This window comes from Sorex araneus, chromosome 2 (assembly GCF_027595985.1).
Source record: "Sorex araneus isolate mSorAra2 chromosome 2, mSorAra2.pri, whole genome shotgun sequence".
Lineage (NCBI taxonomy): Eukaryota > Metazoa > Chordata > Mammalia > Eulipotyphla > Soricidae > Sorex > Sorex araneus.
The window spans coordinates 249,091,479-249,118,180 of NC_073303.1; the positions used below are offsets into that span (position 1 = coordinate 249,091,479).

General features: G+C 57.1%; 2 protein-coding genes across 2 annotated transcripts in view; one reads left to right on the forward strand and one right to left on the reverse strand.

Annotated features, from left to right (window-relative positions):
- GPRIN1 (G protein regulated inducer of neurite outgrowth 1) overlaps positions 1 to 9,532 on the forward strand; it is an 18,898-nt gene extending 9,366 nt beyond the window's left edge. The window contains exon 2 of the mRNA XM_055127054.1: positions 5,915 to 9,532. Coding sequence (XP_054983029.1) covers positions 6,064 to 8,529 — 2,466 coding nt within the window. The 5' untranslated portion in view covers positions 5,915 to 6,063 and the 3' untranslated portion in view covers positions 8,530 to 9,532. The remainder of the gene's footprint in view (positions 1 to 5,914) is intronic.
- A 102-nt stretch (positions 9,533 to 9,634) lies between these two features.
- The window catches only part of CDHR2 (cadherin related family member 2), a 31,714-nt gene continuing 14,646 nt past the window's right edge, over positions 9,635 to 26,702 (reverse strand). The window contains exons 15-31 of the mRNA XM_055124750.1: positions 26,388 to 26,634; positions 24,113 to 24,349; positions 22,600 to 22,669; positions 21,342 to 21,956; positions 18,831 to 18,902; positions 17,257 to 17,306; positions 16,322 to 16,473; positions 16,100 to 16,208; positions 15,896 to 15,984; positions 15,092 to 15,160; positions 14,912 to 14,989; positions 14,705 to 14,765; positions 14,492 to 14,616; positions 13,361 to 13,474; positions 13,182 to 13,262; positions 12,405 to 12,468; positions 9,635 to 9,876 (exon numbers count right to left, since the gene is read on the reverse strand). Coding sequence (XP_054980725.1) covers positions 9,697 to 9,876; positions 12,405 to 12,468; positions 13,182 to 13,262; positions 13,361 to 13,474; positions 14,492 to 14,616; positions 14,705 to 14,765; positions 14,912 to 14,989; positions 15,092 to 15,160; positions 15,896 to 15,984; positions 16,100 to 16,208; positions 16,322 to 16,473; positions 17,257 to 17,306; positions 18,831 to 18,902; positions 21,342 to 21,956; positions 22,600 to 22,669; positions 24,113 to 24,349; positions 26,388 to 26,634 — 2,413 coding nt within the window. The 3' untranslated portion in view covers positions 9,635 to 9,696. The remainder of the gene's footprint in view (positions 9,877 to 12,404; positions 12,469 to 13,181; positions 13,263 to 13,360; positions 13,475 to 14,491; positions 14,617 to 14,704; positions 14,766 to 14,911; positions 14,990 to 15,091; positions 15,161 to 15,895; positions 15,985 to 16,099; positions 16,209 to 16,321; positions 16,474 to 17,256; positions 17,307 to 18,830; positions 18,903 to 21,341; positions 21,957 to 22,599; positions 22,670 to 24,112; positions 24,350 to 26,387; positions 26,635 to 26,702) is intronic.

Below are 26,702 nucleotides of genomic sequence, written 5' to 3' on the forward strand. Positions count from 1 at the left end.
GAGTGATAGCACAACGGGGAGGGCGTTTGCCTTGCACACGGCCAACCCAGATTCAATCCCCAGCATCCCATATGGTTCCCCGAGCACTGCCAGGAGTCATTCCTGAGTGCAGAGCCAGGAGTAACCCCTGAGCATCACTGGGTGTGACCCAAAAAGCAAAAAAAAAGAAATTGGGGAGGGCCACACTCAGCAATGCTCAGCGCTGACTCCTGGCTCAGTGCTCAGGGATCACTCCTGGCAGTACTCTGGGGACCCTATGGGTTGCCGGGCCTCGAACCCGGGTCTGCTGTGTGCAAGGCCAGCGCCCTCCCCGCGGTACTGTCGTTCCGGCCCCGGCCCCTCCGGGCTGGCTGCTCTGTGTCTTGTCAGCGAGCTTCTCTCTGCGCGATCCGCCCTCCGCTGTCCCCTTCGGGAACGCAGCTGAGCGCCGACAGGCTGAGGAGATAAAAACAGGCCGTCAGCGTACACAGCGCGGCCCCCAAGCGAGCGGAGCAGCGGGCGCCCCTCCGCTTTAATTCTTGCCGCCGCCCCCTGCGAGCGGGAGGGGGCGGGCCGTTGTCAGGGTCCCCGCGGGAGAAGGGGCTTGCTGAGGAGCCCCAGCTGGCGAGTAGGGAGCGGGTGGGCTGCCTGCAGGGCTTCGCCCAGGGGAGAAGCAGCCCCTTGGGGGCCTGCAGCGGGGGGGGGGGTGCGGGGGGTGTGTGTGAGATTTGGCGGGGAAGGCCGCACCCCCCCAACAGTGCTCAGACAGACCCCGGGGTCCACTTCTGGCAGTCCTTGGCAGTGGTGAGAGTTCAGTGTTGGGATGAACTGTGATCAAGTGATTCTGAGGGTCCCCAGAGCCACCCTGGGGGGGTGCGTGGGGAGCCCCCAGGTCTCTGGTTTAACCCAGAACAGTGGAAGAGCAAGTTCTTTTTTTTTCTTTTTTTTTGCTTTTTGGGTTACTCCTAGCTCTGTACTCAGGAATCACCCCTGGCCGTGCTCAGGGGACCCTATGGGATGCTGGGAATCGAACCCTGGCGGGCCGCGTGCAAGGAAAATGCCCTCCCCGCTGTGCTATTGCTCCAGTCCCGGAAGAGCGAGTTCTGCCAAAGCCACGTTTATCTGCCTGGGGTGGGGGGAGGGCAGGGGCTGCCTGGGGTGGGGGGAGGGCAGGGGCTGGAGCGGTAGGACAGTGAGGAGGGTGCTTGCCTTGCACGTGGCCGAACCGGTTCAATCCCCGGCATCCCATAGGGTTCTCCCAGCTCTGCCAGGAGTGCAGAACCAGGAGTGACCCCCTGAGCATCGCCAGTGTGACCCTCCCCCTCAAAAAAAAAAAACCTCAGTGGGGCGGAGGGTTACCGAAGAGTTAGCAAAGCAGGGAGGGTGCTTGCCTCACACGTGGTCAGTCCAGGTTCGATTCCAGTACCCCGTAGCGTCCTCCGAGCACCCCCAGGATTGATCCCTGAGCATCCCCAGTTGTTGCCCAAAAGCCAAAACCAAAACCAAACAAAACACTTAGAATAGGTCGGGGACTGGAGAGCTCAGTCAGCGGGGAGGGCATTTGCCTGGCAAGCGGCCAAGCTGGGTTCAATCCCCGGCAAAAACCTGTAGGGTCCCCTGAGCCCCGCCAGGAGTGATCTCTGAGCACAGAGCCAAGCATCAGCCCCAAGCACTGTGGGGGTGACCCCCACCCAAACAAAAATCAGTACAGAGGGGCCGGAGTGATAGCACAGCGGGGTGGGCGTTTGCCTTGCACTCGGCTGACCCGGGTTCAATTCCCAGCATCCCATAGGGTCCCCCAAGCATCGCCAGGAGTAATTCCTGAGTGCAGAGCCAGGAGTAACCCCTGAGCATCGCTGGGTGTGACCCAAAAAGCAAACAAACAAAAAAATCAGTACAGAGGGTTCCCACGCACCCCCTCCCCAGTTCCCCAGTTGCTGGCTCATCTCTGCGTGTCCCTCCCTCTCCTTCTGATCCCGGCCCTGCCCGGCCACCCAGAGCCTTTTCTGGCCAGCTCTGCCGTCCCTCCTCCAACTTCTCCCGGGGGGCCTTCCTCGCCAGCGTGTCTGAAGCAGCTGCCCACTTCTTTGTCTTCACGGATCAATTCATATTTGAATTTACATCCCTCTTTTTTTTTTTTTTTCTTTTTGGGTCACACCTGGCGATGCACAGGGGTTACTCCTGGCTCTGCACTCAGGAATTTCCCCTGGCCGTGCTCAGGGGACCATATGGGATGCTGGGATTTGAACCCGGGTCGGCCTCGTGCAAGGCAAACGCCCTACCCGCTGTGCTATCTCTCCAGCCCCTACATCCCTCTTTTTTATTTTTTTTTTGCTAGCTTTTTTCTTAAGGGTCTGCAGCTTCCTGAGCAATGGTCAGGGACCACACTCAGCAGTGCCTGCGGGCTAGACCCTGCTGGGGACTGATCTCAGACCTCTGCTTGCCCTTTGAGCTGCTTCCTCGGTCCCTTGGTGGCTTCTCTATTCATTTTCCCACCATCTCTCCATGCTAGGAAGGCAGGATTTTCTCCCAGACCATGTGTTCTTAGGGAAATGGGCTGCCCCAGAACCAAGAGCACTGGCAGAACTTGGCGTACATGCTGGGTAAAGACTCCGGCAGGGATCAAAGGGCTTAGTCCACCAGGCAGCAAGAACGGCATCAATTGCCCCTTTCAAAGGGCCACTTTGCCACACTTCCTGACCCTCCTTCACATATCCCTTGCTCTTGTTTATTTTATTTTATTTTATTTTATTTGCTTTTTGGGTCACACCCGGCGGTGTACAGGGGTTACTCCTGGCTCATGCACTCAGGAATTACCCCTGGCAGTGCCCAGGGGACCCTATGGGATGCTGGGAATCCAATCTGGGTCGGCCACGTGCAAGGCAAACGCCCTACCCTCTGTGCTATCACTCTAGCCCCTGCTTTTGCTTATTCCTGTTTTTCTCATGGGAGAATGATTTGTGCTCCAGCACAAAATGGGACTGGAGCAATAGGACAGAGGGACAGGCACTTGCTTAGCTCGTAGCCAACCTCAGTTTGGTTTCTGGCACCCCGCAGGGTCCCTCGACCTGGACTAACCACCACCAGGACTAACTCCTGAAGGCAGAGCCAGGAGTCAGCCCTGAGCACTGCTGGGTGCGGCCCAGGAACCCAGAGCCAGTTCCACAGAGATGTCCTGCCGGTGTTCTGTCACCGATACTGATGACAGGCATGAGAAGGTTATAACCCTTTGTAGCTGCTGAGGCTCTGCCTCAGAGACGGGCTGGGTGGATGAAGGACACAATGGCCGAGTGAGAGACTGAATGAGTAATTGACTCAGCCTCCCTGAAGGACTCAGCTGGCCCTGCTGCTCCAGCCTGGCCTCCACACGATGCCAGGCAGTCATTAAAAACACATCTGGGATGGGGCCGGAGCGATAGCACAGCGGGGAGGGTGTTTGCCTTGCACAAGGCCGATCCGGGTTTGATTCCTAGCATCCCATAGGATCCCCTGAGCACTGCCAGGAGTGATTTCTGAGTGCAGAGCCAGGAGTAACCCAGGAGAGGAGAAAAAGGGAGGGGAGGGGAAGGAAAGGGAGGGGAGGGGAGGGGAGGGGAGGGGAGGGGAGGGGAGGGGAGAGGAGAGGAGAGGAGAGGAGAGGAGAGGAGAGGAGAGGAGAGGAGAGGAGAGGAGGGGAGGAGAGAGGAGGGGAGGAGAGAGGGGAGGAGCCGGGTGTGATCCTAAAAGTAAAAAACAAACCACATCTGGGGGTCAGAGAGCTAGTACAACAGGCAGCGTTGAGGGTGGCCTTGAATGTGGGCCACTCAGGTTCAATTCCTGCCACCTCCTATCATTCCCTTGAGCACAGCCAGGGGTGGTCCCTGAACACAGGGCCAGGAGTAAGCCCTGAGCACAGCTGGATGTGGTCCGAAACAAAAGAGAGAGAGAGAGAGAGAGAGAGAGAGAGAGAGAGAGAGAGAAGAAAACCCACTTAGGGATTAGAGAGATGGTACAGCCAGTAGAGTGCTTGTTTTACATCCAAGGGCAAACTCAGTTCAATCCCTGGCACCCCCTATGGTCCCCTGAGCCCTGCCAAGAGTGCAGAGCAGGAGTGAGCCCTGAGCATCTCCAGGTGTGGTTCATAAATCAAGAGAGAAAGAGGGGCTGGAGCAATAGTACAGCGGGTAGGGCAGTTTGCCTTGCACGCAGCCGACCCGGGTTTGATTCCCAGCATCCCATATGGTCCCCTGAGCACCGCCAGGGGTGATTCCTGAGTGCAGAGCCAGGAGTAACCCCTGTGCATCACCAGGTGTGACCCAAAAAGCAAAAAAAATCATGAGAGAAGAGAAAGGGAGAGAGGGAAAGAAAGAGAGAGGGAAAAGAGGGAAGAAGAGGAGGAGTGAGGGAGAAAGAGGAGGAGCTGGAGCAATAGTACAGCGGGGAGGGCATTTGCCTTGCATGTGTTCAATCCCCCGACATCCCCTAGGGTCCTCCAAGCGTTTCCAGGAGTAATTTCTGAGAGCAGAACCAGCAATAACCCCTGAGCATCACCAGGTATGACCCAAAATCAAAATTAAACCGTTCCTTTAAGAAAAGAAAAAGAAGGGGCTGGAGTGATAGCACAGCGGGTAGGGTGTTTGCCTTGCACAAGGCCGACCCGGGTTCGAATCCCAGCATCCCACATGGTCCCCTGAGCACCGCCAGGGGTGATTCCTGAGTGCATGAGCCAGGAGTGAGCCCTGTGCATCGCCGGGTGTGACCCAAAAAGCAAAAAAAAAAAAAAAAAAAAAAAGAAAGAAAGAAAGAAAAGAAAAAGAAAGGAAGGATGGAAAGAAGGGAGGAAAGAAAGAAGGAAAGAGCACATCTCTCAAGCTTGTATTTCTTCCCTTTTTAGGGGGCTCATTCAGTGGTGCTCAGGGGCTACTCAGACCTCTGTGCTTGGGGATGGCTTCAAGTGGTGCTCAGGCGACCCTGCGGTGCTAGAACCTGGGCTGAAGTGGACCCTGGGCCTCCCTCGTGCAGAGCCTGCACCCGGCCCTTTGAGCTCTCCCTGGCCTTCACAGCCTTTCCTCGCCCCTAGCCTAACAGCCCCCAGGGTCTGTGTAGATGCCAAGTGGCAGCCTCGGACATACTTTGACCCCCAGAAAAGCAGCCTTCTTTTTCAGATTGTGAGTTAATGATTACAATCTTTTTGGCTCACACCTGGCAATGCACAGGGGTTACTCCTGCCTCATGCACTCAGGAATTACTCCTGGCGGTGCTCAGGGGACCCTATGGGATGCTGGGAATTGAACCCGGGCCGGCCACGTGCAAGGCAAACGCCCTACCCACTGTGCTATCACTCCAGCCCCTGATTACGATCTTTTACACGGATCTTCTCTAGTTCCCACTTCTTGCTGGTACCACCAGGCTGCATTTCTCCAGACCAGAGCTCTCGGCTGACTGAGTCAGAGCCCTCCCTCTGCACAGGACATCCACTTTGCCTCACTCCCCACCACTCCCTATTGCCTCGGATCCCCGCTGACTTTCCTCATTTAAACTTCCCACGTGGTCTCTGGGGTATCACAGTCTGTGCCCCGCCACGTCCAAACTTCCGAAGTTCTGGGGAAGCATGTGATATGAAGGGAGGCAGAGGCTGATGGTGGAGGGAATTTGACCTCTGTTGAAAGTGTGGCCACACCGTGAATGGAGACTTTTCTTTTTTTTAGTTTTTTTTTTCATTTTTATTTTTTCATTTTTTTTAGTGAACCACCACGAGGTAGTTACAGACTTACAAACTTTCTTCGTGTTTACATTTCAGTCATACGGTGATGGTGGAGGGGTGCATGAATGGGCTTTGAATGGGGAAATGGGGGTTGGGTTCCGGTGGTCAGACCAGCAGGAGGGGGATTGGCCAGGGGACCAGGGGGCTCGGGGAGGACCTCCTGAATCTGAGTGTGCTTTCTCTCCCTTTCAGAACCCTGGGGTCCGATTGTGAGAGAGGCGGGCAGTACCGAAGCATCAGCCTGGCTGTAGCAACTACGAAAGAACTCCAGCCCCCCGGGACCCCAACCCACAGCCCTCTGTTGCCCACAGGATGGGAGCCTGGGGACAGGGAGACTGGCCATGAGGGATTTCCGCGACTCCTCCAGGCAGACCGCCAGTCCTGCACTTTCCAGACGCACCCCTGCTCCGAGCCCCGCCATGGACTCCAGACACGGCAGCCCCAGCGGGGCTGGGAACGGGGCAGCCTGCTCTGAAGGCCCCGGGGGAAGCTCGGCTTGCTCTGCCTTGCCCTGCACCCCTTCCCAAGAGGCAGCCCCCAAAGCGACCTCTGGGCTCCATGAAACCTCAATCTCAGGAACAACCGGAACCAGCCAGTCTGGGAAACCAACCGAGCTCTCGTCCCCCGAGCACAGGAATGCCGAGAAGAATGCCAGGAACCCAGCAGGTTCTGCTTCCGCTGGGAAAGAGGACACTGGCACCTCAAAAAAGGCGGGTGCTGTGCTTGCAGGCCAGCCGGGTTCGGCCGTCTCGGGCAAAGGGGAAACTGAGGCTGGGGGAAGCCTCAATCCTGGGTCCCCAAGGAAGGAGGGGCCGGGACCCCAGGGAAAAGCGGAGCTGGGGAGCTCCAGCAACCTGGAGACAGGATTCCCAAGGAAGGAGGAGCCCAGGAATACAGAAAAAGGGCTTTGGGCTTCCTCCCAAGGGGCGGGTTCTGCTTCTGCACCAAAGCTAGATCCTGGGTCCTCCTCCAAGACAGAGCCGGGAGCCTCAGGGGCAGCCCTCCAGCCAGGATCCGCGGACACCGCGCCTCTGGGGTCCACAACAAAGGCAGCTGCTTCCCCCACGGGGCTGACTGAGGCTGGTTCCCCGGGAAAGGGCGCCCTCGGGTCTTCCACAAAAGATCCAGAGATCCTGGGCGCGCGGGATCCCACGTCCTCTGCGAAGAGCGAGGTGGTGGCGGAGAGGATGAGCAAAAGCCCTCTTGGCCAACAGGGGGCGCCCGCGCCCTCGGCCAAGTCAGAGCCCGCCCGCGTGCAGAATGGGTCCCCGGCGTCCTCGGGTCCCCCAGCTGCAGCGGGGAGGGCGGAGACTGTACCCCCAGCCACGGAGGCCCCCGGAAAGGGGAACCCCGTTTCTCTGGGCAGCTCCACGACCTCCCCTCCGGGAAGAACGAATCCGGAGTCTTCAGCAAAGAGAGAACCTGTGTCTTCGGGTCTGGGGGAGCCCAGAAGCTTGGGGTCCGCGGGAGCTTCCTCTGCTGGCAGCGCCCCCTCCTCAGAGAAGACAGATCCCGACGCCTCGGGAAAGGGGGAGCCGGTGAGCCACGGGAAGGAAGCAGCGGCCGCGCCCCCTGCAGCAGCCAACCCGGCCTCTACTGCAAAGGGGGTCCCCGCGGCTCTCGGGAAAACCCTCGCGGGGTCCTCGGGGAAAGCACCGGGGATCCCCGAGGGAAACGGGGCACAGGTGGAGCCCCGAGCCTCAGGGAACGCAGAACCCACCACCGAGGGTCAAGCAGGAACAAAGTCCCCCGGCCAGGGGCCTGCCCCGCTCTGCGCAGGGGCCCCCTCTTCGCAGCAGACGCCAGGCGCCTTGGAGAAGGAGCCCGGACCCTCGCGCCAGCAGCTTCCCCCGGACCCTGAGAAGGTGGGGGTGGCACCTCCCGGGAAGACCGACGCGGGCCAGGGGGCCCCCCTGACTCTGGAGAAGGCGGAGACCCCCGCCGTCGGGCAGGCGGATGGCAAAGCCTGCGCTTCGCCGTCCTCTCCCCGCGCGGCGGTGGCGGCGGCGGCGAGTGGCCAAGGGCGCGCGGAGCCGGAGCCGGAGCCATCGCCCCGCACCCCGACCCCGAAAGTCCCGTCGGGTCCGTTGAAGAGCCCCGGAGCCCAGGCCGCAGCCCCCCGGACTCGCGACAATTTCACCAAGGCGCCGTCGTGGGACGCGGGCGCCCCGCCACCGCGCGAGGACGCGGGCACCCAGGCGGGCGCGCAGGCGTGCGTGTCGGTGGCCCTGAGCCCCATGTCCCCGCAGGACGGCGCGGGCGGCCCGGCCTTCAGCTTCCAGGCGGCCCCGCGCGCGCCCAGCCCCGCGCCCGGGCCGCCGTCGCGCCGGGACGCGGGGCTGCAGGTGTCGCTGGGCGCCGCGGAGACGCGCTCGGTGGCCACCGGGCCCATGACCCCGCAGGCCGCGGCGCCCCCGGCCGCGCCGCCCGTCTTCCCCGAGGTGCGGGTGCGGCCCGGCTCGGCGCTGGCGGCCGCCGTGGCGCCCCCGGAGGTGGCCGAACCGGTGCGCGACGTGAGCTGGGACGAGAAGGGCATGACCTGGGAGGTCTACGGCGCTGCCATGGAGGTCGAGGTGCTGGGCATGGCCATCCAGAAGCACCTCGAGCGGCAGATCGAGGAGCACGGCCGCCAGGGGGGCCCCGCGCCGCCCCCCGCAGCCCGGACCTCCGGCCCCGGGCGCGCGGGCTCCGTGCGCGCCGCGCCCCCCGACGGCGCCGCCAAGCGCCCGCCCGGCCTCTTCCGCGCGCTGCTGCAGAGCGTGCGGCGGCCGCGGTGCTGCTCGCGGGCCGGACCCACGGCCGAGTGATCAACTCCCACCCCCCCACCCCTCCACCCCGTTTTTTACGTCCGGTTTCCGACCTTCTCAGGCCTCCCTTCTTAGCCCCTAGGAGGGTTCCCCTCGAAGACGTGCCATAGGCCCAAAGGCGGCTTCCAGCGCCCCCTCTCCCCTCTGCCCCGCCCCAAGCCCACCCCCTCGGGTTCCCGCCTCCCTTGTGGTCATGAGCTTACAAACCCAGCCCTGACGCCCCCCAATGTCTCCTCCCCTCGCTCCGCCTCACCCTGAGCCATCCTGGGAGCCTGCCCAGCATGCCCAGTCCGGAGAGCTGAGGCGGACCCCCGGGACAGGAACTGCTCAGGTCCCCCGCACGGAAGAAACTGTCCCTAAACTCCTAAGTGTGCAAGGATTGGTGTGTGAGAACCCCCCCCCCCCGCCCCAGTGTACCCATGGCGCTGAACATAGGGCCCTGGGTGTGTGTGTGTGTGTGTGTCCACGCAGCGGGCTGGCCCCCATAGCCTGGGCATTTCTTGCATGCTGATGGTAATCTCCCCAACTCCTGTCACCCCGCCTCCCCTGCCCCACCCACCCACCCCTGAATCTGTCTTCACCCTTCCCTGACTCTGGTTCACACATAAGCCCCAGACAGGATGAAGAGAGCAGCAGGAGTGCCCTGGGGGTGCAGAGGGAAAAGGTGGGGGGGGGGTCCCAGAGGGGCTCCGATGGGGCTGGAGATCTTGACAGATCCCAGGCAGCCCAGGTGGGTAACAGCTGACCTCAAGAATCCAGACGTGAGTATCGGATCATGATGGCAAGCTCATTGTACCACTACGATTCTTCTTTAAAAGCTGTCCTCTCCAACCACGCATTCCCCCTCCACACATGTGCTGTGAGCCCCCCACCACCCCCCGCAAAGTCCCCTGTGACCCCTCAGTATCTGCGCCCCTCCCCTCCCCGCCCCGCCCCACTCCAGTGGCGATCTTTGGCTACAAATGGTCTCCGTCTACATTGGTAATAAAATTTCCCCACAATTCTTTGTTAGCATGATCTGTTCCAGGGAGAAGGGATACAGCACACATGACGTATTACGTGGGAGGCTGGAGGGGAGTGCGGGGTGGTGCACCCCTGACGCTGCTTCTGAGGTGCTGGCCAGAAAAACAGGGCCGGGGGGCGCGGGGGTGGGGGTGGGGGGAGAGTTCATATAGTGGAGTCTTCGGTGTCGTCGAAGGTAGGGTTGGAGAAGGCCACTCTCTGCTCTCGACTCGTGCTCTCCTTTCTGTCGGACAGCACTGCGCTCAGAAACCCTTCGTCCTTGTTCTCCGTCTGATCCTGCTGGGGCACTTTAGCTGCCTCCTTCTGCTTCTTCTGGGGCTCCTTCTGTGGAAAGAGGGGAAAGAAGTGAAGGGGAAGGCAAGACGGGGGGAAATCTCTTCCAGAGAGGGGTGTGCCTTTAAGCCCACCAAGAGAAGCAAGGTGAGTTGACGGAGGTCCTACCTGCTCCCCCAGGCACCCCAGTTTCCTGTCTAGTGGCGACAGGAGTGGGACCGGTGGAGAGGGGGTCCGAGAGGGGCTCAGCCGTCTGCCCAAGCTCCCCTTAGCCCTCCACGGACCCCTGACATGAGACATTGCCTACGGCCCAAGGTCATGTGACCTGCTCGGAAGCCAGGAGAGCCGGTTCCGGTTCGCCACGCCTGGCAAACCTTCCTATTCTCGGGCAGTTGCTGGGAAAAGTAGGATTGTGTGACCTCGCACAAAGTTTTAGGGAGATCATGAGTGAGTTAGGGCACCCAGGAGGTACAAGGAATGGTCCCGCTGTGCTCCCCACCCTGTCAGGGGAGAGGAGAGACAGCCAGTTTGACTTCTGGGGTCCTCCTGGGAGACCCCAGGCTCACTGGCTAACAAGGCAAGCGAGGATGGAGCGACCAGCAACTGCTGGGAACCTACAAGTTGTTCTGGGCTCTTTCATTCTCTCCTGATTGGGTAGTTGAACCGTTTCTGATTGGGCAGTTTTGGCTCTCTCCTGATTGGACAGTTTTGGCTCTCTCCTGATTGGATAGTTTTGGGTCCCTCCTGAGTGGGCTGTCTGAATTCCTCCCTGATTTGGAAGCTTCTGGGGGTTCTCGGGCACAGCGTTCCCAGGCTCCATTCTGGAACCCCCCAACTTCACTACCCACTGGGGGCTCAGCTTGAGCTTCCACCAGAATCATCTCCCTAGTGCAAGCTCCGACCTGCTAAGATGGTTCCCTCTGGTCTAGGTACCCCTCTCACCCCCCCCAAAGTTTTCACTCCCTAAGCACCCTTTTCTTTTTCTTTCTTTCTTTCTTTCTTTTTTTTTTTTTTTTTGCTTTTTGGGTCACACCCAGTGTTGCTCAGGGGTCACTCCTGGCTCTGCACTCAGGAATTAACCCTGGCCGTGCTCAGGGGACCATATGGGATGCTGGGAATAGAACCTGGGTCAGCCGCGTGCAAGGCAAATGCCCTCCCCGCTATGCTATCACTCCAGCCCCCTCTTTTCTTTTTTCTTTTCCGTTCCTTCCTTTATTCTTCCTTGCTCCTTTCTTTCTCTCCTTCTTTCCTTCTTTTTTTTTCTTTTTGGGTCACACCTGGAGATGCACAGGGGTTACTCCTGGCTCTGCACTCAGGAATTACTCCTGGCAGTGCTCGGGGGACCCTATGGGATGCTGGGCATCGAACCCCGGTTGGCCGAGTACAAGGCAAACGCCCTACCCGCTGTGCTATCGCCCTGGCCCTTTCTTTCTTTCTTTCTTTCTTTCTTTCTTTCTTTCTTTCTTTCTTTCTTTCTTTCTTTCTTTCTTTCTTTCTTTCTTTCTTTCTTTCTTTCTTTCTTTCTTTCTTTCTTTCTTTCTTTCTCTCTTTCTTTTCTTTCTTTCTTTCCTTCTTTCTTTCGTCCATCTGTTTAGGGCCACACCTGGCCATATTCCTGCCAAGCTCAGGGGACCATATGAGATGCCAGAGATGGAATCTGGGTCGGTCCCATACCTGCTGTACCATCTCTCCAGTCCCACATCCCCTGTTTAATTTTTATTTTTGTTTTGTGTTTGGGTTACATTCTGCTATGCTCAGGGCTTACTCCTTGGTTCTGCCTGCACTCAGGAATTACTCCTGGCAGTGCTTGGAGGACCCTATGGGGTGCCAGCTGAGCTGCATGCAAAGAAAACGCCCTAACCACTGTACTATCTCCAGCCCCATAAATTTTATTTTAATTTAGGGACCACACCCAATCTTGCTCAGTGGACCATGTGGTGCCCAGCATGTAAAGTTTCAGCCCTTTGAGCCATCTTCCTAGCACCCCCTCTCATCTTTTTCAAACATACATAGAAGGAAAGTACATGATCTCTGAGCTCTGCACCCCTTGACTTTCATGTGCTCGATCATTACTACAATTCTACATGGCTGATGATCCAAAATTCAAATAAGTGGGGAAAAAAACAAAACAGGAATAAAGTGAAAAATATCGGGGCCGGAGCTATAGCACAGTGGAGAGGGTGTTTGCCTTGCATGCAACCAACCTGGGTTCGATTCCCAGCATCCCATAGGGTCCCCTGAGCAATGCCAGGAGTGATTCTTGAGTGGAGAGCCAGGAGTAAGCCCTGAGCATCGCCAGGTGTGACCCAAAAAAACAAAAATAAATAAATAAAGTGAAAAAAATCATTAAAAAAAAAAAACCAAAAACGAGTGGGGAAAAAATTATTCTCCCAGGGGGGGAGAAGAGGGAATGAGAAGTACAGAATGAACCCCGTTCCAAAATCAAGGGGGTTCCCACGGCCAGATACAGAGACGTGGCCAGGTCAGCTGCGGGTCTCAGAAGCTCTCTTGTGAGCCCCGCCCCTCGGAGAAAGACCCCACGCCAGAAACCCCAGACACCAGCTCGTCCTCCATCTCACCTTCTTTTCCACCTTCTCCTTCTCCTTTCCCAGGTCCACAGAGTTTTCATCCAGGGAGTTGAGACTGGGGAAACGAAAGAAGCGCAGGTCGTCGGCAAACTCAAGGACCACCCAAGTCTTCGTTCCCATCCTTATTTTTACCACTTCCGCTACGGTTGCCACCAGCAGCGTCATTTTATCACCGCTGTCATCACTCCCAACACCATCATTACCGCCACAGAACCAACAATATCCCTATCATCAGCCCCCCTCCCCTTCTCCCACCCCCCTCCCCCCGCCCCTTCACTGCTGGCACACTCCCCTTTCACTACCACCACACGGTCTTTTTGGTTTGGGTTGGTTTGGGTTTGGATTTGGGGGGGCCACACCTGGTGACACTCAGGGGTTACTCCTGGCTCGGCACTAAAGAAATTTCTCCTGGCAGTGTTTGGGGAATCACACATGGGGTGTCGGGGATCAAACCCGGGTCAGCCCTGTGCAAGGTAAGCGCCCTCCCCGCTGTGCTACCGCCCTGGCTACCCCGTGACCGCTATACTGGGACCGTCATTACTGCCCCCCCCCCCCGTTTCACAGCCCTCCCCTTCATCACCTTGACAGCGCACACACTTCCACGGTCATCATCATTGTCACTCCTACTGCCATCACCAACCGCCGTGTCCATCCCCCATCACCTTCGCTCTCACCTCCCTTCACTGCCACCCCCAACCCCCTGCTGGCACCCCCTCCATACGCCCACTGAGGCAGCCTGGCTGTAGGGAGGGGGCACACTCGCTTTACCTGGTGCGGTCCACGTCACTAGAGGAGGATTGAGACTCGAAGCCCAGATCCTTGGTGGCGAGATTCAGCATGGGATTGGCTCTGGAGGAAAGATGCGATCACGCCCTTGTGAATTTCCACACCCCCCGCCCCCGCCCCCCCCCAGGGGCTTCTTCACCACCCTTCTCCCGGCAACTCACCGATCAGAGTTGTACACGTTAGTCCCGGGGATGGCTGAGGATGTGGATGTCACTCCGGGCACAGTCTGGCGGGCCTCCTTGGCAGCCTTCACAGCCCGAAGTTCCCGTTTGTAGCTGTGGAAAGCGGGAGGGAAGGGGGGTCGCTACTTGGAAGTCAGAGCCTGCCACCCGCACCACCCCCCCGGCCAGATGCCCCAGGCAGGATCTGAGAGCGTGGCACCAGCAGAACCTGGCGGGGACGGCTGTGGGCACCATCTCTTAGACCACACAGGACAGGCCAGAGGAAGGAAAGGGTTAACCAAACACCACGTATCTGGCCAGTGGCCAGGCTGTGAACCCAGCCCAGATGGGGCTGCTCCTTGCCTGGGAAAGGGGGAAAGAACCAACATTTCTCCTTTCTCGGGTTTTGTTCCGGGGCCCTATTGAGAGGAGCTCAGGAGCAATGCCTTTCCCCGAGCACAGAGGGTCACTGCTGGTGGTGCCAGGAGTCAAACCCGGGACTCTCCATGCAAAGCAACGTGCCCTTTGAATTATCTCTCTCTGGCCCTAAAAAAACCCTTTTTTTTCGTTTTTGTTTTTTGCTTTGGGGGCCTTACCCGGTTGTGCCCAGGGCTTACGGTGGGTGACTCGGTGCTGTCTCTCGCCCCGCCCCCAGTGCTAATGATGTTCTCAGGCCCCGCCCCCACTATTACCGGGTGTGTCCCCGACCCCGCCCCCACCACTACTGGGTGTCCCTGGCCGGGCCCCCAGGGCTACTGTGTAGTCTCTGGCCCCGCCCCCAGGGCCACTGTATGAGTCTCTGGCCCCGCCCCCAACACTACTGGGTAAGTCCTGGCTCCACCCCCAGCATATTGAGTGAGTTCTGGCTCCACCCCCAGCATATTGGGTGAGTCCTGGCTCCGCCCCCAGCACTACTGGGTGAGTCCTGGTCCCGCCCCCAGCATATTGGGTGAGTCCTGGCTCCGCCCCCAGCATATTGGGTGAGTCCTGGCCCCGCCCCCAGGGCTACTGTATGAATCTCTGGCCCCGCCCCCACGCTGCTCAGTGTGTCCCTGGCCCCACCCCCACAACTACTGGCGTTTGGGAGCCGCGAGGGAAGGAGGGTGGGCTGCAGGCCTGGGGGAGCCATACCTCCTCCGCACACACACGAGGGCCGTGGTCATGATGGCAATGAGCAGAGCCAGGGCGACCCCCAGGCCTATGATGACCCCGGTGAGCCTTTGCGTCACGTCCGAGTTCTGTTTGTCTTCGGCACCCTGGAGAAGCAAGAGTCAGGGTGAGGGTCTCTGCTGCCCATGTCCAACCCACCCCCACCCCCATGACTTCTGCCTTGGCCCCACTCACCAGCACCACCAGACCCAGATCCAGTAACTCCTTCAGTGAGCTCTGGTCGCCTCGAATCATCCTGGCAGAGAACCCCACTCAGCCCCAAGGGATAGTGAAGGCATGGACCCCACCCCCACCCTGCGCGCGCGCGGACACACACACACACACACACACACACACACACACACACACACACACACACACACCCAGAGCGGTGCTACTCACACACTCAGCTGGTCAAGGGTCAGGGCTGTGCCATTGGGATAGACAAAGTAGGCGTCCAGGTAGGTGTGGCCTTGGGCCCTGAGGTGGGCAGGAGTGAAGGGTCAGACCCCAAGGGTTGCTCTGGGTTGTTCCCACGGATAGCCCTGCCTTCCCGCAACCACAAGGTCTGTGGACACTCACCGCGCAGCTGCATCTTTGTCCTTGATGTCCACGACGTAGACGGTGGTCCTGGTGGCCAGGCCCAGGGCGCTGCCAAGGACAGAGTTTGCAAAGGCTTATGGGGAGGGCCTGAACCCGAGCGCACAGCCAGGCCTCTGCCCGCAGAACCAGGAGTTGGAGGGAGAGACACGCCTCCGGGCCGGCTCACTGGGAAAGCAGGTAGAGGAGAGCAAGAGCCCCTTCCTCTGGGCTTGTTTTTTTTTTTTTTTTTTTGGAGGCCATACACAGCAGTGCTCTGGGTTCAAGAGTTCCTGGAGGTGCTCAGGGGACCCTATGCGATGCTGGGGATTGAACCCGGGTCATGCAAGGCAGGTCATGCAAGGTCAAGCACATGCAAGGCAAGTGCTCTACCTGATGTACTATCCCTCTGGCCTCCTGTTTCGGTTTTGTTTTGGCTTGGGGGACACACCCGGCGGTGCTCAGAGGTTACTCCTGGTTCTGCACTCCGGGATGTGGGGCTGGGTTCGCAGCTCCAGGAGTTAAGAGCTTTTGTGCAGTGCACAACATTTAAAACCATCCCGGCCGCCCCTTTCAGGGCTCTCTGGTCAAGGATAGGCAGAAAGGAGAGCCAGACCTCCTCTATCAAAGAGAGCAAAAAGGTTGAGAGAGAGAAAGAGAGAAAGAGAGAGAGAGAGAGAGAAGGAGAGAGAGAGAGAGAGTGTGTGTGTGTAGGGGGGGCTTGAGAGAGATCTCACATAGATGTGGCCAGACTTTTAGGTTCTGTCCATCCCCTTTCCAGGACCTTCCCAAGACCCCCAGACATACGTCTTAATCTTCTCCACGTTGGCGCCCACTTCATCCTTGCTAGAGGAGAATTCCAAGGTTATGCGGTAACTCTGATCCACGGTGAAGATCTGCGGAGGCACCCGGGGCTGTTAGGGTACACCGGCTGCGGAGGCCGGCAGAGGCGGCCGGCAGAGGAGGCCCACAGAGGAGGCCCGCAGAGTCAGAGGCAGGACCCACACTCACATTCAGGGTGGTTTGCGTTTCGAGGGGGGAACCGATGGAAGGAATGTCCTGAGCCTGAACTGTCACTTCGTAGGTGCCTTGGAGTCTATTGTCGAGGCTGGTCACTAGTCTAGAGGAAGGGAAATAGATGTGGAATGGCAGCCACTTGATTACCTCCCAGGACGGGGGGCTCACTACTTGGAGCCCTCCCACGCCCCGCTTCCAGGGATTGGCCCTAGTTACTCAATGTTGCCAGTGAACAATCTGCCCTCGGAGATGGTCATGACCCGGAAGCCCTGGGGGAAAGAGGTCGTGGGTCCTTTCTTAGGAACAAATTCCACTTTCGAGATGGAGAACCGGATGTTCCCGTTTGTCACTGAGTCGTTGTCTCTGGCCTGGAAGGAAGAGGGGATGACATCTGGATGCCAGACTGGCGCTGACCAGTCCACAACTGCAGGTAACAGAGGCGAGGGGGCCCCAGAAGCTCCCAGGAACCAAGGCCTCCATTTAATGTCCTCCATGGGGCCTGGGGGAAGAGATTACCCTCCCCCGATCTCACAGAGGGTGAGCCATTTAACCAGTATCACACGCCAGGCACAGAGAATGTGACTCCGTATAAAAACACTTGCCTTGCATGTGTGTGAGGTTCTGGTTGCAATCCTGACACTGTCATTCCCCCACCACACACACACACACACACACACACACACACACACCAAAAAGGCAGAGGACCAGGGGCCAGAAAAACAGGGCAGAAGGTAGGACGCTGACCTCGTACTCAGGTTTGGTCCCAGCACCCTGTATAGTCCCCTGAGCACCACCTGGAGTAATTCCTGAGTGCGGGGTCAGGAGTAACCCCTGAGCATTGCCAGGTGTGACCCCTCTGCTCAAAAAAAAAAAAAAAAAAGTGTTCAGGGCTGAGTGGTAGTACAGCAGGGAGGGCATTTGCCTTGTGTATGGCTGACCCAGGTTTGATCTCCGGCATCCCATAGGGTCCCCCTGAGCACTTGCCAGGAGTAAAGCCTGAGCACCACCGGGTATGGCCCAAGAGGAAAAAAAATAAAAGGGACAATAAAAAAACATTGGGGGGAATGGTGGTGGGGGAACCCTTCCCAACAGCTTCCCAGGACAAATACCCAGGCCGAGGCCACTGACCAAGGGTGGAGTCAGACACTTACCTGGACATCCGCTACCTGCTTGCCCGGGCTCATCAGTTCCCAGATGATCACTACAAGCAAGGACCGGAAGTGGGTGAGTGGGCCCGGAAACAGTGCCCACCCCCCACCTCTGCCAAAGGGTTGCCCAGAAAAACCAGCTTAAGACTCTTCCCTCTGGGGCTGGAGCCACATAGCACAGCGGGTAGGGCATTTGCCTTGCAGGCGGCCGACCTGGGTTCGAGTCCCAGCATCCCATAGGGTCTCCCGAGCACTGCCAACTGCCAGGGTTAATTCCTAAGTGCTTGAGCCAGGAGTAACCCCTGTGCATTGCTGAGTGTGACCCATAAAAACAAACAGGGGCTGGAGCAATAGCACAGCGGGTAGGGCATTTGCCTTGCATGCAGCCGACCTGGGTTCGATTCCTAGCATCCCATATGGTCCCCTGAGCACCGCCGGGGTAATTCCTGAGTGCAGAGCCAGGAGTAATGCCAGGTGTGATCCAAAAAGAAACAAGCAAACAAACAAACAAACAAACAAAAGACTTCTCCCTCCAACCCTCTCTTCAACTTCTCTATTCTCCATGAGACAACTATCCTCAAGTTTGTTTTGTTTTTTTTTGGGGGGGGTTGCTTTTTGGGTCACACCCAAGCGATGATCAGGGGTTACTGCTGGCTCTGTACTCAGGAATTACTCCTGGCGGTACTCAAGGTGACCCTATGGGATGCCGAGGATTGATCCTAGGTTGGCTGCATGCAAGGCAAATGCCCTACCCGCTGCACTATCCCTCTGGCACCCCCACGTTTTTAAGTTAGGGCGTTCCTCTACTTCCCATGTTCAAGATAGACAAACTGAGGCTCAGAGAGCGTACCAGAGTGGGGGGCGGTGCTCAGGGTCAGATAGGTTTGTTTTGTTTCTGGACCACACCGGTGGTGCTCAGGGCTGACTCCTGGCTCTGTGCTCAGGAATCACTCCTGGTGGACTCAGGAGACCCTATGGAATGCAGGGGATCAAGCCCGGGTTGGCTGCCTGCAAGGCAAGCGCCTTCCCCGCTGAGCCCAGCAGGGTTGGATACGATTTAGAGAAAAGTCTAGGAGCAAACTTTTGTTTTATTTGGGGTTTGGGGGGGTTGTTGATTTTCATTCTGTGTTGTTTTGTTTTGGGGTCACACCTGGCTGTGCTCAGGATTAACTCCTGGCTCTGCATCCTGGTAGGTTGGGGGGGGGGCCCCTATAAAGTGCCGGGAATTGAACCTGGGTCAGCTGCACACATAAGGCCAGCGCCCTCACCGGCGTCCTGTCTCTCTGTACCCCCTTTCCTCCTGTTTCACGGGAGGGAGCAGCAGAATGAAGACCCTCCTCTTCTTTTCATGCACTCAGAAATTACTCCTGGCAGTGCTCAGGGGACCCTATGGGATGCTGGGAATCGAACCCGGGTCGGCCGCGTGCAAGGCAAATGCCCTACCCAATGTGCTATCACTCCAGCCCCTCCTCTTCTTCTAAGGGTTCCTCGGGGTTCAGGGAGGTTTATTGACATGCCCAGGGAGGTCCTGGACCTGTGTGGGGAGGCAGGGAGAAGACAGGGGGGTGGGTGCTTACCGAAGGTTTTATCGATCGGCAGAAAATAGGGTGCGTTGTCATTCACGTCCTGGATGGTGATGACGAGGGTTCCTAAGGGATGATATTTGGTGGGTGCTGGGCTCCGGGCCAAGCCCTGAGCCAGAACAGGAGCCTCTGTCCTGTTCCCAGCAACTGCCCGACCCAGCCCTCCAGAGCAGCTCAGAGAGGGCAAGCAACTTGTTGAAGGTCTCTCCTCCTTCTCCTCCTCCTCTTCCTTCTCCTCCTCCCGTTCCCCCTCCCCCTCCCCCTTCCCCTCCCCCTTCTCCTCCCCTCCTCCTCCTCCCCCTCCTCCTCCCCTCCTCCCCCTCCCCCTCCTCCTCCTCCCCCTTCCCCTCTTCCTCCCCTCCTCCTCCTCCCCTTCCCCTTCTTCTTCCTCCCCCTCCCCCTCCTCTTCCTCCTCCTCCTCCTCCTCCTCCTCCTCCTCTTCCTGTCTTCCTCCTGGAAGAGCCCAGCCCAGGAAGGTCTCATCAGACCACTCCACTGGCAGCTGGGTGAAAGTCCCCTCTGTGCGCCTCAAAATCCTCCTATCTAAGTGGATTGGGGAATGTCTGGCTTGTATGGTCCGAGGGTGCAGAAAGAACAAAAACCGAGGCTGGCGAGACGGTTCAAAGGGCTGGGGCATAGGCCGAGTTCCCTCCCTGGCTTTGCATGGGGCCCCCCTCACCCCGCCCACACGACTGGGCCAGCCCTGGTCACGCCCAGCTCTCTGCCAGGCCCAGTCCGAGCCTGCCCCGGGGTCCCCACGCTCTGCTGGGAAGTTCTTCCCCCTCAAAATGAATCAAGGGAGCCTGGCAGAGCTCCCAGTCGGGAGCAGGATTCCATAATGTTCTTCTATTCTTGGGCCACACCGACAGTGCTCAGGGCTCGACTCCTGGCTCCATGCTCAGGGACCACGCCTGGCGGGGCTCGAGGGACCATGTGGGATGCCGGGGATTGAACAAAGGGTCAGCCGTGTGCAAGGCAAGCGCCTTCCCTATCTCTCTGGCCCATGAATATCCCTTTTTTAATTAAAAAATAATTTTTTTTAATTTTGGAGCTACACTCGGCATCACTCAAGGCTTAATCCTGGCGCTGTGCTCAGGGATCACTCCCAGCGGGGCCTGGGGGACCACCCAGTGCCAAGGATAGAATCTGGGGCTCCTCCATGTAAACCATGGGCTCCCCCATTTTGATTCCTCTCCCCTGAGCGCCTAGACCCCAGGTTGAAATCCAAATCATGTGGGGCACAGGCCAGAGCAATAGTACAACGGGGAGGATATTTGCCTTGTACACAGCCGACCCGAGTTCGATCCCCAGCATCCTATAGGGTCCCATGAGCACCGCCAGGAGTGATTCCTGAGCACAGAGCCAGGAGTAACCCCTGAGCATCGCCAAGTGCGGCCCAAAAATATTTTTTAAAAAACTTTTTTTAATTCTGGGGGGTGGGGGGGTAAACTGTGATTCTTGGTGGTGGAATATGTGCACTGGTGAAGGGATGGGTGTTTGAGCATTGTATAACTGAGACTTAAACCTGAAAGCTTTGTAAATTTCTAAATGGTGATTCAATAAAAATAAATAAATAATTCCCCCAAGCACCGCCAGGTGTAATTCTTGAGTGCAGAGCCAGGAGTAACCCATGAGCATCGCTGGGTGTGGCCCCCAAAAGCAAAAGAATAATAAAATAAAATACATTTTTTAAAAATTAAAAAATTAAATTTTTTTTTTTTTTGGTTTTTGGGTCACACCTGGCGATGCACAGGGGTTACTCCTGGCTCTGCACTCAGGAATTACTCCTGGCGGTGCTCAGGGGACCATATGGGATGCTGGGATTTGAACCCAGGTCGGCCGCGTGCAAGGCAAACGCCCTACCCGCTGTGCTATCACTCCAGCCCCCAAAAATTAAATATTTTTAAATTAAAAAAATAAAAGATTATGGACCAGAGCGAAAGCACAGTAGTAAGGGCGCTTGCCTTGCACATGGCTAACCTAGGTTTGATCCCTGCCACCCCCTAGGGTCCCCTAAACACTGCCAGGAGTAAATTGCTGAGTGCAGAGCCAGGGTAGTTCCTGAGCATTGTCAGGTGTAGCCTCCAAACAAGGAAACAAAGATGATATAGGGCAGGGAATGGCAGCTCAGGGCGCTTTTGCATGTATTTTATTTTATTTTTTATTTTATTTTATTTTGCTTTTTGGGTCACACCCAGCAATGCACAGGGGTCACTCTTGGCTCATGCACTTAGGAATCACCCCTGGTGGTGCTCAGGGGACCCTATGGGATGCTGGGATTTGAACCCAGGTAGGCCGCATGCAAGGCAAACGCCCTACCTGCTGTGCTATCACTCCAGCCCCTTGCATGTATTTTACATGTCAATTGCCGAGTCCAGCGGGGAGGGCTCTTGCCTTGCACTGGGTAGACCCGTGTGTGAGTGTGTGTGTGTGTGTGTGTGTGTGTGTCTGGCCCCAACCAAATGGAAACAAACAGTAATTGCTGAGTCCCCCAGTCCCCCTCACCATTGCTGCTGTAAGCCTGGAAGTTGTTCTTTGTGTTCTTGTCATGGGCTCGCACGACCAGGGTCACCTGGTCACAGGTCTCGTAGTCGATGACCGTGCTCTCACGGATGACCACAGAGCCGCTGGGCAGCACCGAGAACCAGCCGCTGCAGAGGCTGCCCACGTCTGCCCCGTCCTTGTGACAGAAGACGTTCACCTGCTGGATCTCCAGCTGGGCCGTGGTGTCGGGGTCCGTGGCCTTCACCTGAGTCACCTCGCCCTGCTGCGTCCCGTTCTCGGCCACGGTCACGCCCTTCAGCGAGGAAGCCACCAGTACGGGCTGCTCGTCGTTCACGTCCAGCACCCACACGACCACGCTGGCCGTGGCCGAAGGGGAGCCCGGATCGGGGTTCTCCGCCGTCACGTTGAAGTTGTAAGTTTTCTGGGTCTCGTAGTCGAGGGTCACGTCGGGGGGCAGCCAGAGGAGGCCCTCGGCCTGCCCCAGGGACAGCGAGGAGGAGGAGTTTGCTTTCATGATGAAGTTATTGGATCCACTGCCCGAGAGGCGGAAGCTGATGCGGTTGTTGGCGGTCGTCTGGTCTGCGTCCCAGGCGTCGACCACGCCCACCTGAACATCTGGGTACCAGAACACAAAGCCTTCTGGGAACAGAGCCTTGGGACAGCGGGGAGGGCACTTGCCTTGCACGCTGCCGGCCCAGGTTCCATCCCTGGTATCCCACAGGGTCCCCCAAGCACCGCCAGGAGTGATTCCTGAGTGCAGAGCCAGGAGGAAGCCCCGAGCATCACTAAGTATAGCCCAAGAAACAAGTCAAAAAAGGCTCCCGGCTGGAGCAAATCAGGTACTTGTCTTGCACGCAGCAAACCCTAGGACAGCATAAGTTCCCCCGAGCCCCACCAGGAGTGATCTCTGAGGTCAGAAGCAGGAGTTAGGCTTGAGCACAACTGGGTGTGGCCCTCAAACCAAAAAATAAAAAATAAGGGGCTGGAGCGATAGCACAGCGGGGAGGGCGTTTGCCTTGCACGCGGCCGACCCGGGTTCGATTCCCAGCAGCCCATAGGGTCCCCTGAGCATCGCCAGGGGTGATTCCTGAGTGCAGAGCCAGGAGTAACCCCTGTGCATCGCCGGGTGTGACCCAGAAAGCAAAAAAAAAAACAAAAATAAAAAGGCATAGAAAAATAAAATGCCTTCTGCCTTCTTGTCTGTCACATCAGACTCCCCCAAGTCCAGACCCTGCCCTGCCCAAGGGGGGGGTCTTACCAGACTCTCTCTCATTCACGGAGAAATTGTAGCTGGAAAGGCTGAAGACGGGGCTGTTATCATTGATGTCCTGTGGGCAGACACAGAACTGAGCTGTTGGGACCTCCCCACACGCACCTATACACACACCAGATTCAAGCTCCCCGGAGCCTGGCTCAGAGGGCAACCCTCTCTACTGGCTGTCTGAACTGATTCCGTGTAGGTCACACACTAGGGCTTCTGAGGTCTGGGGGAGGGGGTTGGGGAGATGGCTCAAAGAGCTGGAGCACGGCGGAGGCCTGGCTTTCATCCCCAGCACCCGTGGTTCTCAGAGCACTCACTACAGAGTCTATCTGTCTGTCTGTCTGTCTCTCCCACCCCGCCTCCTTCCCTCTCTCTTAGTACAGGGGAGAAAGCGCTTGCCTTGCTTGCTATGGTTCTAAAGAGACTGTGTATGTTTCACCAGGCACCGCCAGGGGGCACTCCTGAGCACAGAGCCAGAAAAACACTCTGTGGGATGTGGCCCCCAACCCTCCCCCTCCAAAACAAAACAAAGACCCTTTGCTCCATAGGTGGTGACCTCACTCTGCGTCCTGGGCTGGTGGAGCAGGGCGGAGAACCGGACCTGCAGGATACTGTGTGCCCCACTGTGTCTCTCTTTTTTTTGTTTTCTTTTTTGGGTCACACCTGGCGATGCACAGGGGTTGCTCCTGGCTCTGCACTCAGGAATTACCCCTGGCGGTGCCCAGGGGACCCTATGGGATGCTGGGAATCGAACCCGGGTGCAAGGAAAACGCCCTACCCGCTGTGCTATCGCTCCAGCCCCCCCACTGTGTCTCTTTATCACTGATGTGGTAAGGACAGTCCTTTCTCCCTAGCACCAAAGGCTAGAATTACTAATGGCTTGGGCCACAGAGCTAGCATCGCGGGGAAGACTCTTGCTTTGCACACGGCGTACCTGGGGTTCCACCCTGGGCACTGCGTAGAATCCCCCCTGGGCTCTGCTAGGAGGGATTCCTGGGCATAGAGCCAGGACTAAGCCCTGGGCACTGCCAGGTGGGATTCCCCAAACCAAAATAAAGAAATAAATCATGGTTGTCTCTTCTCTTCGCTTCAAGTGTGGGGTTAGAGTGGGGTACAGGTAGGACTAGTGAAGGGTAAGTAGGGTGACTCAAGAGGTCCCCAGTCCTGGGCCCATCCTGCCCCAGCTCAGACCACGCCCAGGACACACCCAGATTCAGACCACGCCCACTCCCAGACCACGCCACGCCCTCTCCCAGACCAGGCCCTGCCCACGGACACGCCCAGTTCTGGACCACTTATCATCCCCGACCTCATCCAGCTCCAGATCACTCCCCAGGATACACCCAACTCCCAGATCAACGCCCAGGACAGCCCCTGGACACGCCCATATTCCCCTCCGGGGTTCACCCAGACCACGTCCTGAGTCCCCTCGGCCTCTGTCCACCCCCACCCATCCCTGGGCACGCCCCCAACCCTGTCCTAGCCCCGCCCCACCTGAACCTGGCTTTACCTCCACGGTGATGGTGACATTGACCAAGGTACTCAGGACTGGGTTGCCACAGTCACTGACGTTCACCGTCAGCACGATGCGACCGTCCAGCTCACGATCGATGGCTTCTCTGTCCAGGGGCCCCTTATTGAAGATGCAACCTGTGGCGTTCACTGAGAAGTTACTGCTGTATTTCGAGTCTTCTAGTTTGAACTGCAGGAGACTGTTGTTGGTTCCTGGCTCGTCGACATCAATGGCCTGTGCAGAGACACAGGGGGCAAGCATGAGCCATTGGGTGCCCCCCAGAGACCCCCAGCTCAGCCCTTGCCTTTGTGTTTGCGTTCATTTGAGGGCCACAACCAGAGATGCCCAAGTCTTACTACTCTCTGTCTCTGCACTCAGAAATTACTCCTGGCAAGGCTCAGGGACCATATGGGGTGCCAGGGATTGAACCCGGGTTGGCCACGTGCAAGGCAAACACCCTACCCACTGTGCTATCATCCCGGCTCCTAAGATCTTTTTTTTCTTTTTTTGCAGAGTTGGGAATCAAAACCCAGGGCTTCCCATCTGTGATGAGGTGACCCAAAGTTAGCGGAAAAGTAAGTGGCTGCAAAAAAGACAGCTGGAAAGCAGGTTGGGGCCCTCCAAGGCCAGGATGCAGACGTCATCCTTGCTCCCTCCTCAGCCAGAAAAAGGAAAATGTATACCCCAATGAACCGATCAAAGCTCACCGCTTCACATCAGGTTTCGGGGTTGAAATTGTGCTTGCTTGCTTTAGCTAATGAGATAATTGATGTAGTCAAGCAGAAGGTGATAAGGAATGGTTAAAAACCTTTTTTTTTTCTTTTTTGGGTCACACTCAGTGATGCTCAGGGGTTACTCCTGGCTCTGCACTCAGGAATGACTCCTGGCAGTGCTCGGGGGGACCCTATGGGATGCAGGGGATTAAACCCAGGTCAGCCTCGTGCAAGGCAAATGCCCTCCCCACTGTGCTTTTGCTCTGGCCCCAGGAATGGTAAAAAAAACTTTGCTTGGACGCAGATTCAGGGCTGATCATGACACAGAGACCCTTGCTCTCAGGTCGGGTAGCCCCCGCACACTAGAAAGGCTTTCAGTTCAGCAGACAAGCCTCTTGGAGACTTCTTGGAAAAGTCTCACCCCATGACACATATGCAAGGTACGTGTTGGGTGAGTCCTTTGAATCCTATCCTTGTCCTCTCTTTGGTTTTCTGTGTTTTGGATTTTGCTTTTTTGGGGGGGTGTTTTTATTTTTTATTTTTTGAAGTTTTTAAAATTTTTTTATTTTTTTATAATTTATTGATTTTTTAATTAGTGAGTCTTAGGGTACAGTTACAGATTCACACATTTTCGTGCTTGTTTGACCCTCATGCAATGTTCGAGAGCCCATCCCTCCACCAGTGTCCATTCTCCACCACCTATGAACCCAGTATCCCTCTCACCCCCCTATCCCATCCCCCCCACCCCACTCCGCCTCTGTGGCAGGGCATTCCAATTTGTTCTCTCTCTCTCTCTCTCTCCTTTTGGGTGTCGTGGTTTGCAATAGGGGTATTGAGTGGCCATCATGTACAGTCTCTAGTCTACTTTCAGCCTGCATCTCCCTCCCCACTCCGCATTTCCAATCACATTTTACTTGGTGTTACCTTCTCTATCTGGGATGACTTTCTTGGGGGAGTTTTTAAACCTGGAGATGCTCAGGGCTTACTCCTGGCAATGATCAGAATTCCCTCTGGGGTGCCTGGGATCGAAGCTGGGTCAGCTGCATGCAAAGCAAGCGTCTTACCCCCGGAACTGCCACTCTGGCCCCCTACCTTGCTTCCTAATAAATATGTCAGCAAATTATCTTTTGGGTGTAAGTCAAAGACATAAATCATAGAAGAATAATATATAAGGGGCTGGAGAATTTGCACGGCATGTAGGAGCCTGCGGTTCCATCTCTAGCACCTCATGATCTCTTAATTACTGCTGAGTGCTCCCTGGGCACTGAGCCAGAAGTAGCCCCTGAGCACCCCCAGGTGTGACCCCCAAAAGAACTAACTACCATAAAGCACCCTGCTTTTCAGAATTTGCTCTAGGCTAAACCTTGTGCTAAGCGCGCTCTGTCGCCATTTAGCTCACAATTCCCCGCAAGGACTAGAATTGGCTGCATTCCCCCCCTCCCCCCCGGCAAAAGGAACGGGAGGCTCAGAGAGGCCAAGTGATTTTCCAAATGCCACACAGCAGAGCTCAGATTCCAACCTTTGCCCCACACCCACCACCAAGTGTACACCACTCCCACCTGGATACACTCAGAGACTGTACTGTTCTCTCCCTCCTCGACGAAGATGTTGTAGGTGCCAATGACTTGGGGCGGGTTGTCGTTGATGTCCTCCAGGGTGATCTGCAGGTTGGTGGTGGTAGACTGACCCCCGCTGTCTGTGGCCTGCAGCGTGAGGTAGTACACGGACTGCTTCTCCCGGTCCAGCAACGAACAGTCTTTCACGAACAGTCCCCCCGTTGTAGAATTCACCTCAAAGTTGTCAGCCCTGTGCCAGAAAGCCAGACTTAGCCCACTCAAAAAAAAAAAAGGGCCGGAGGGATAGTACAGTGGGTA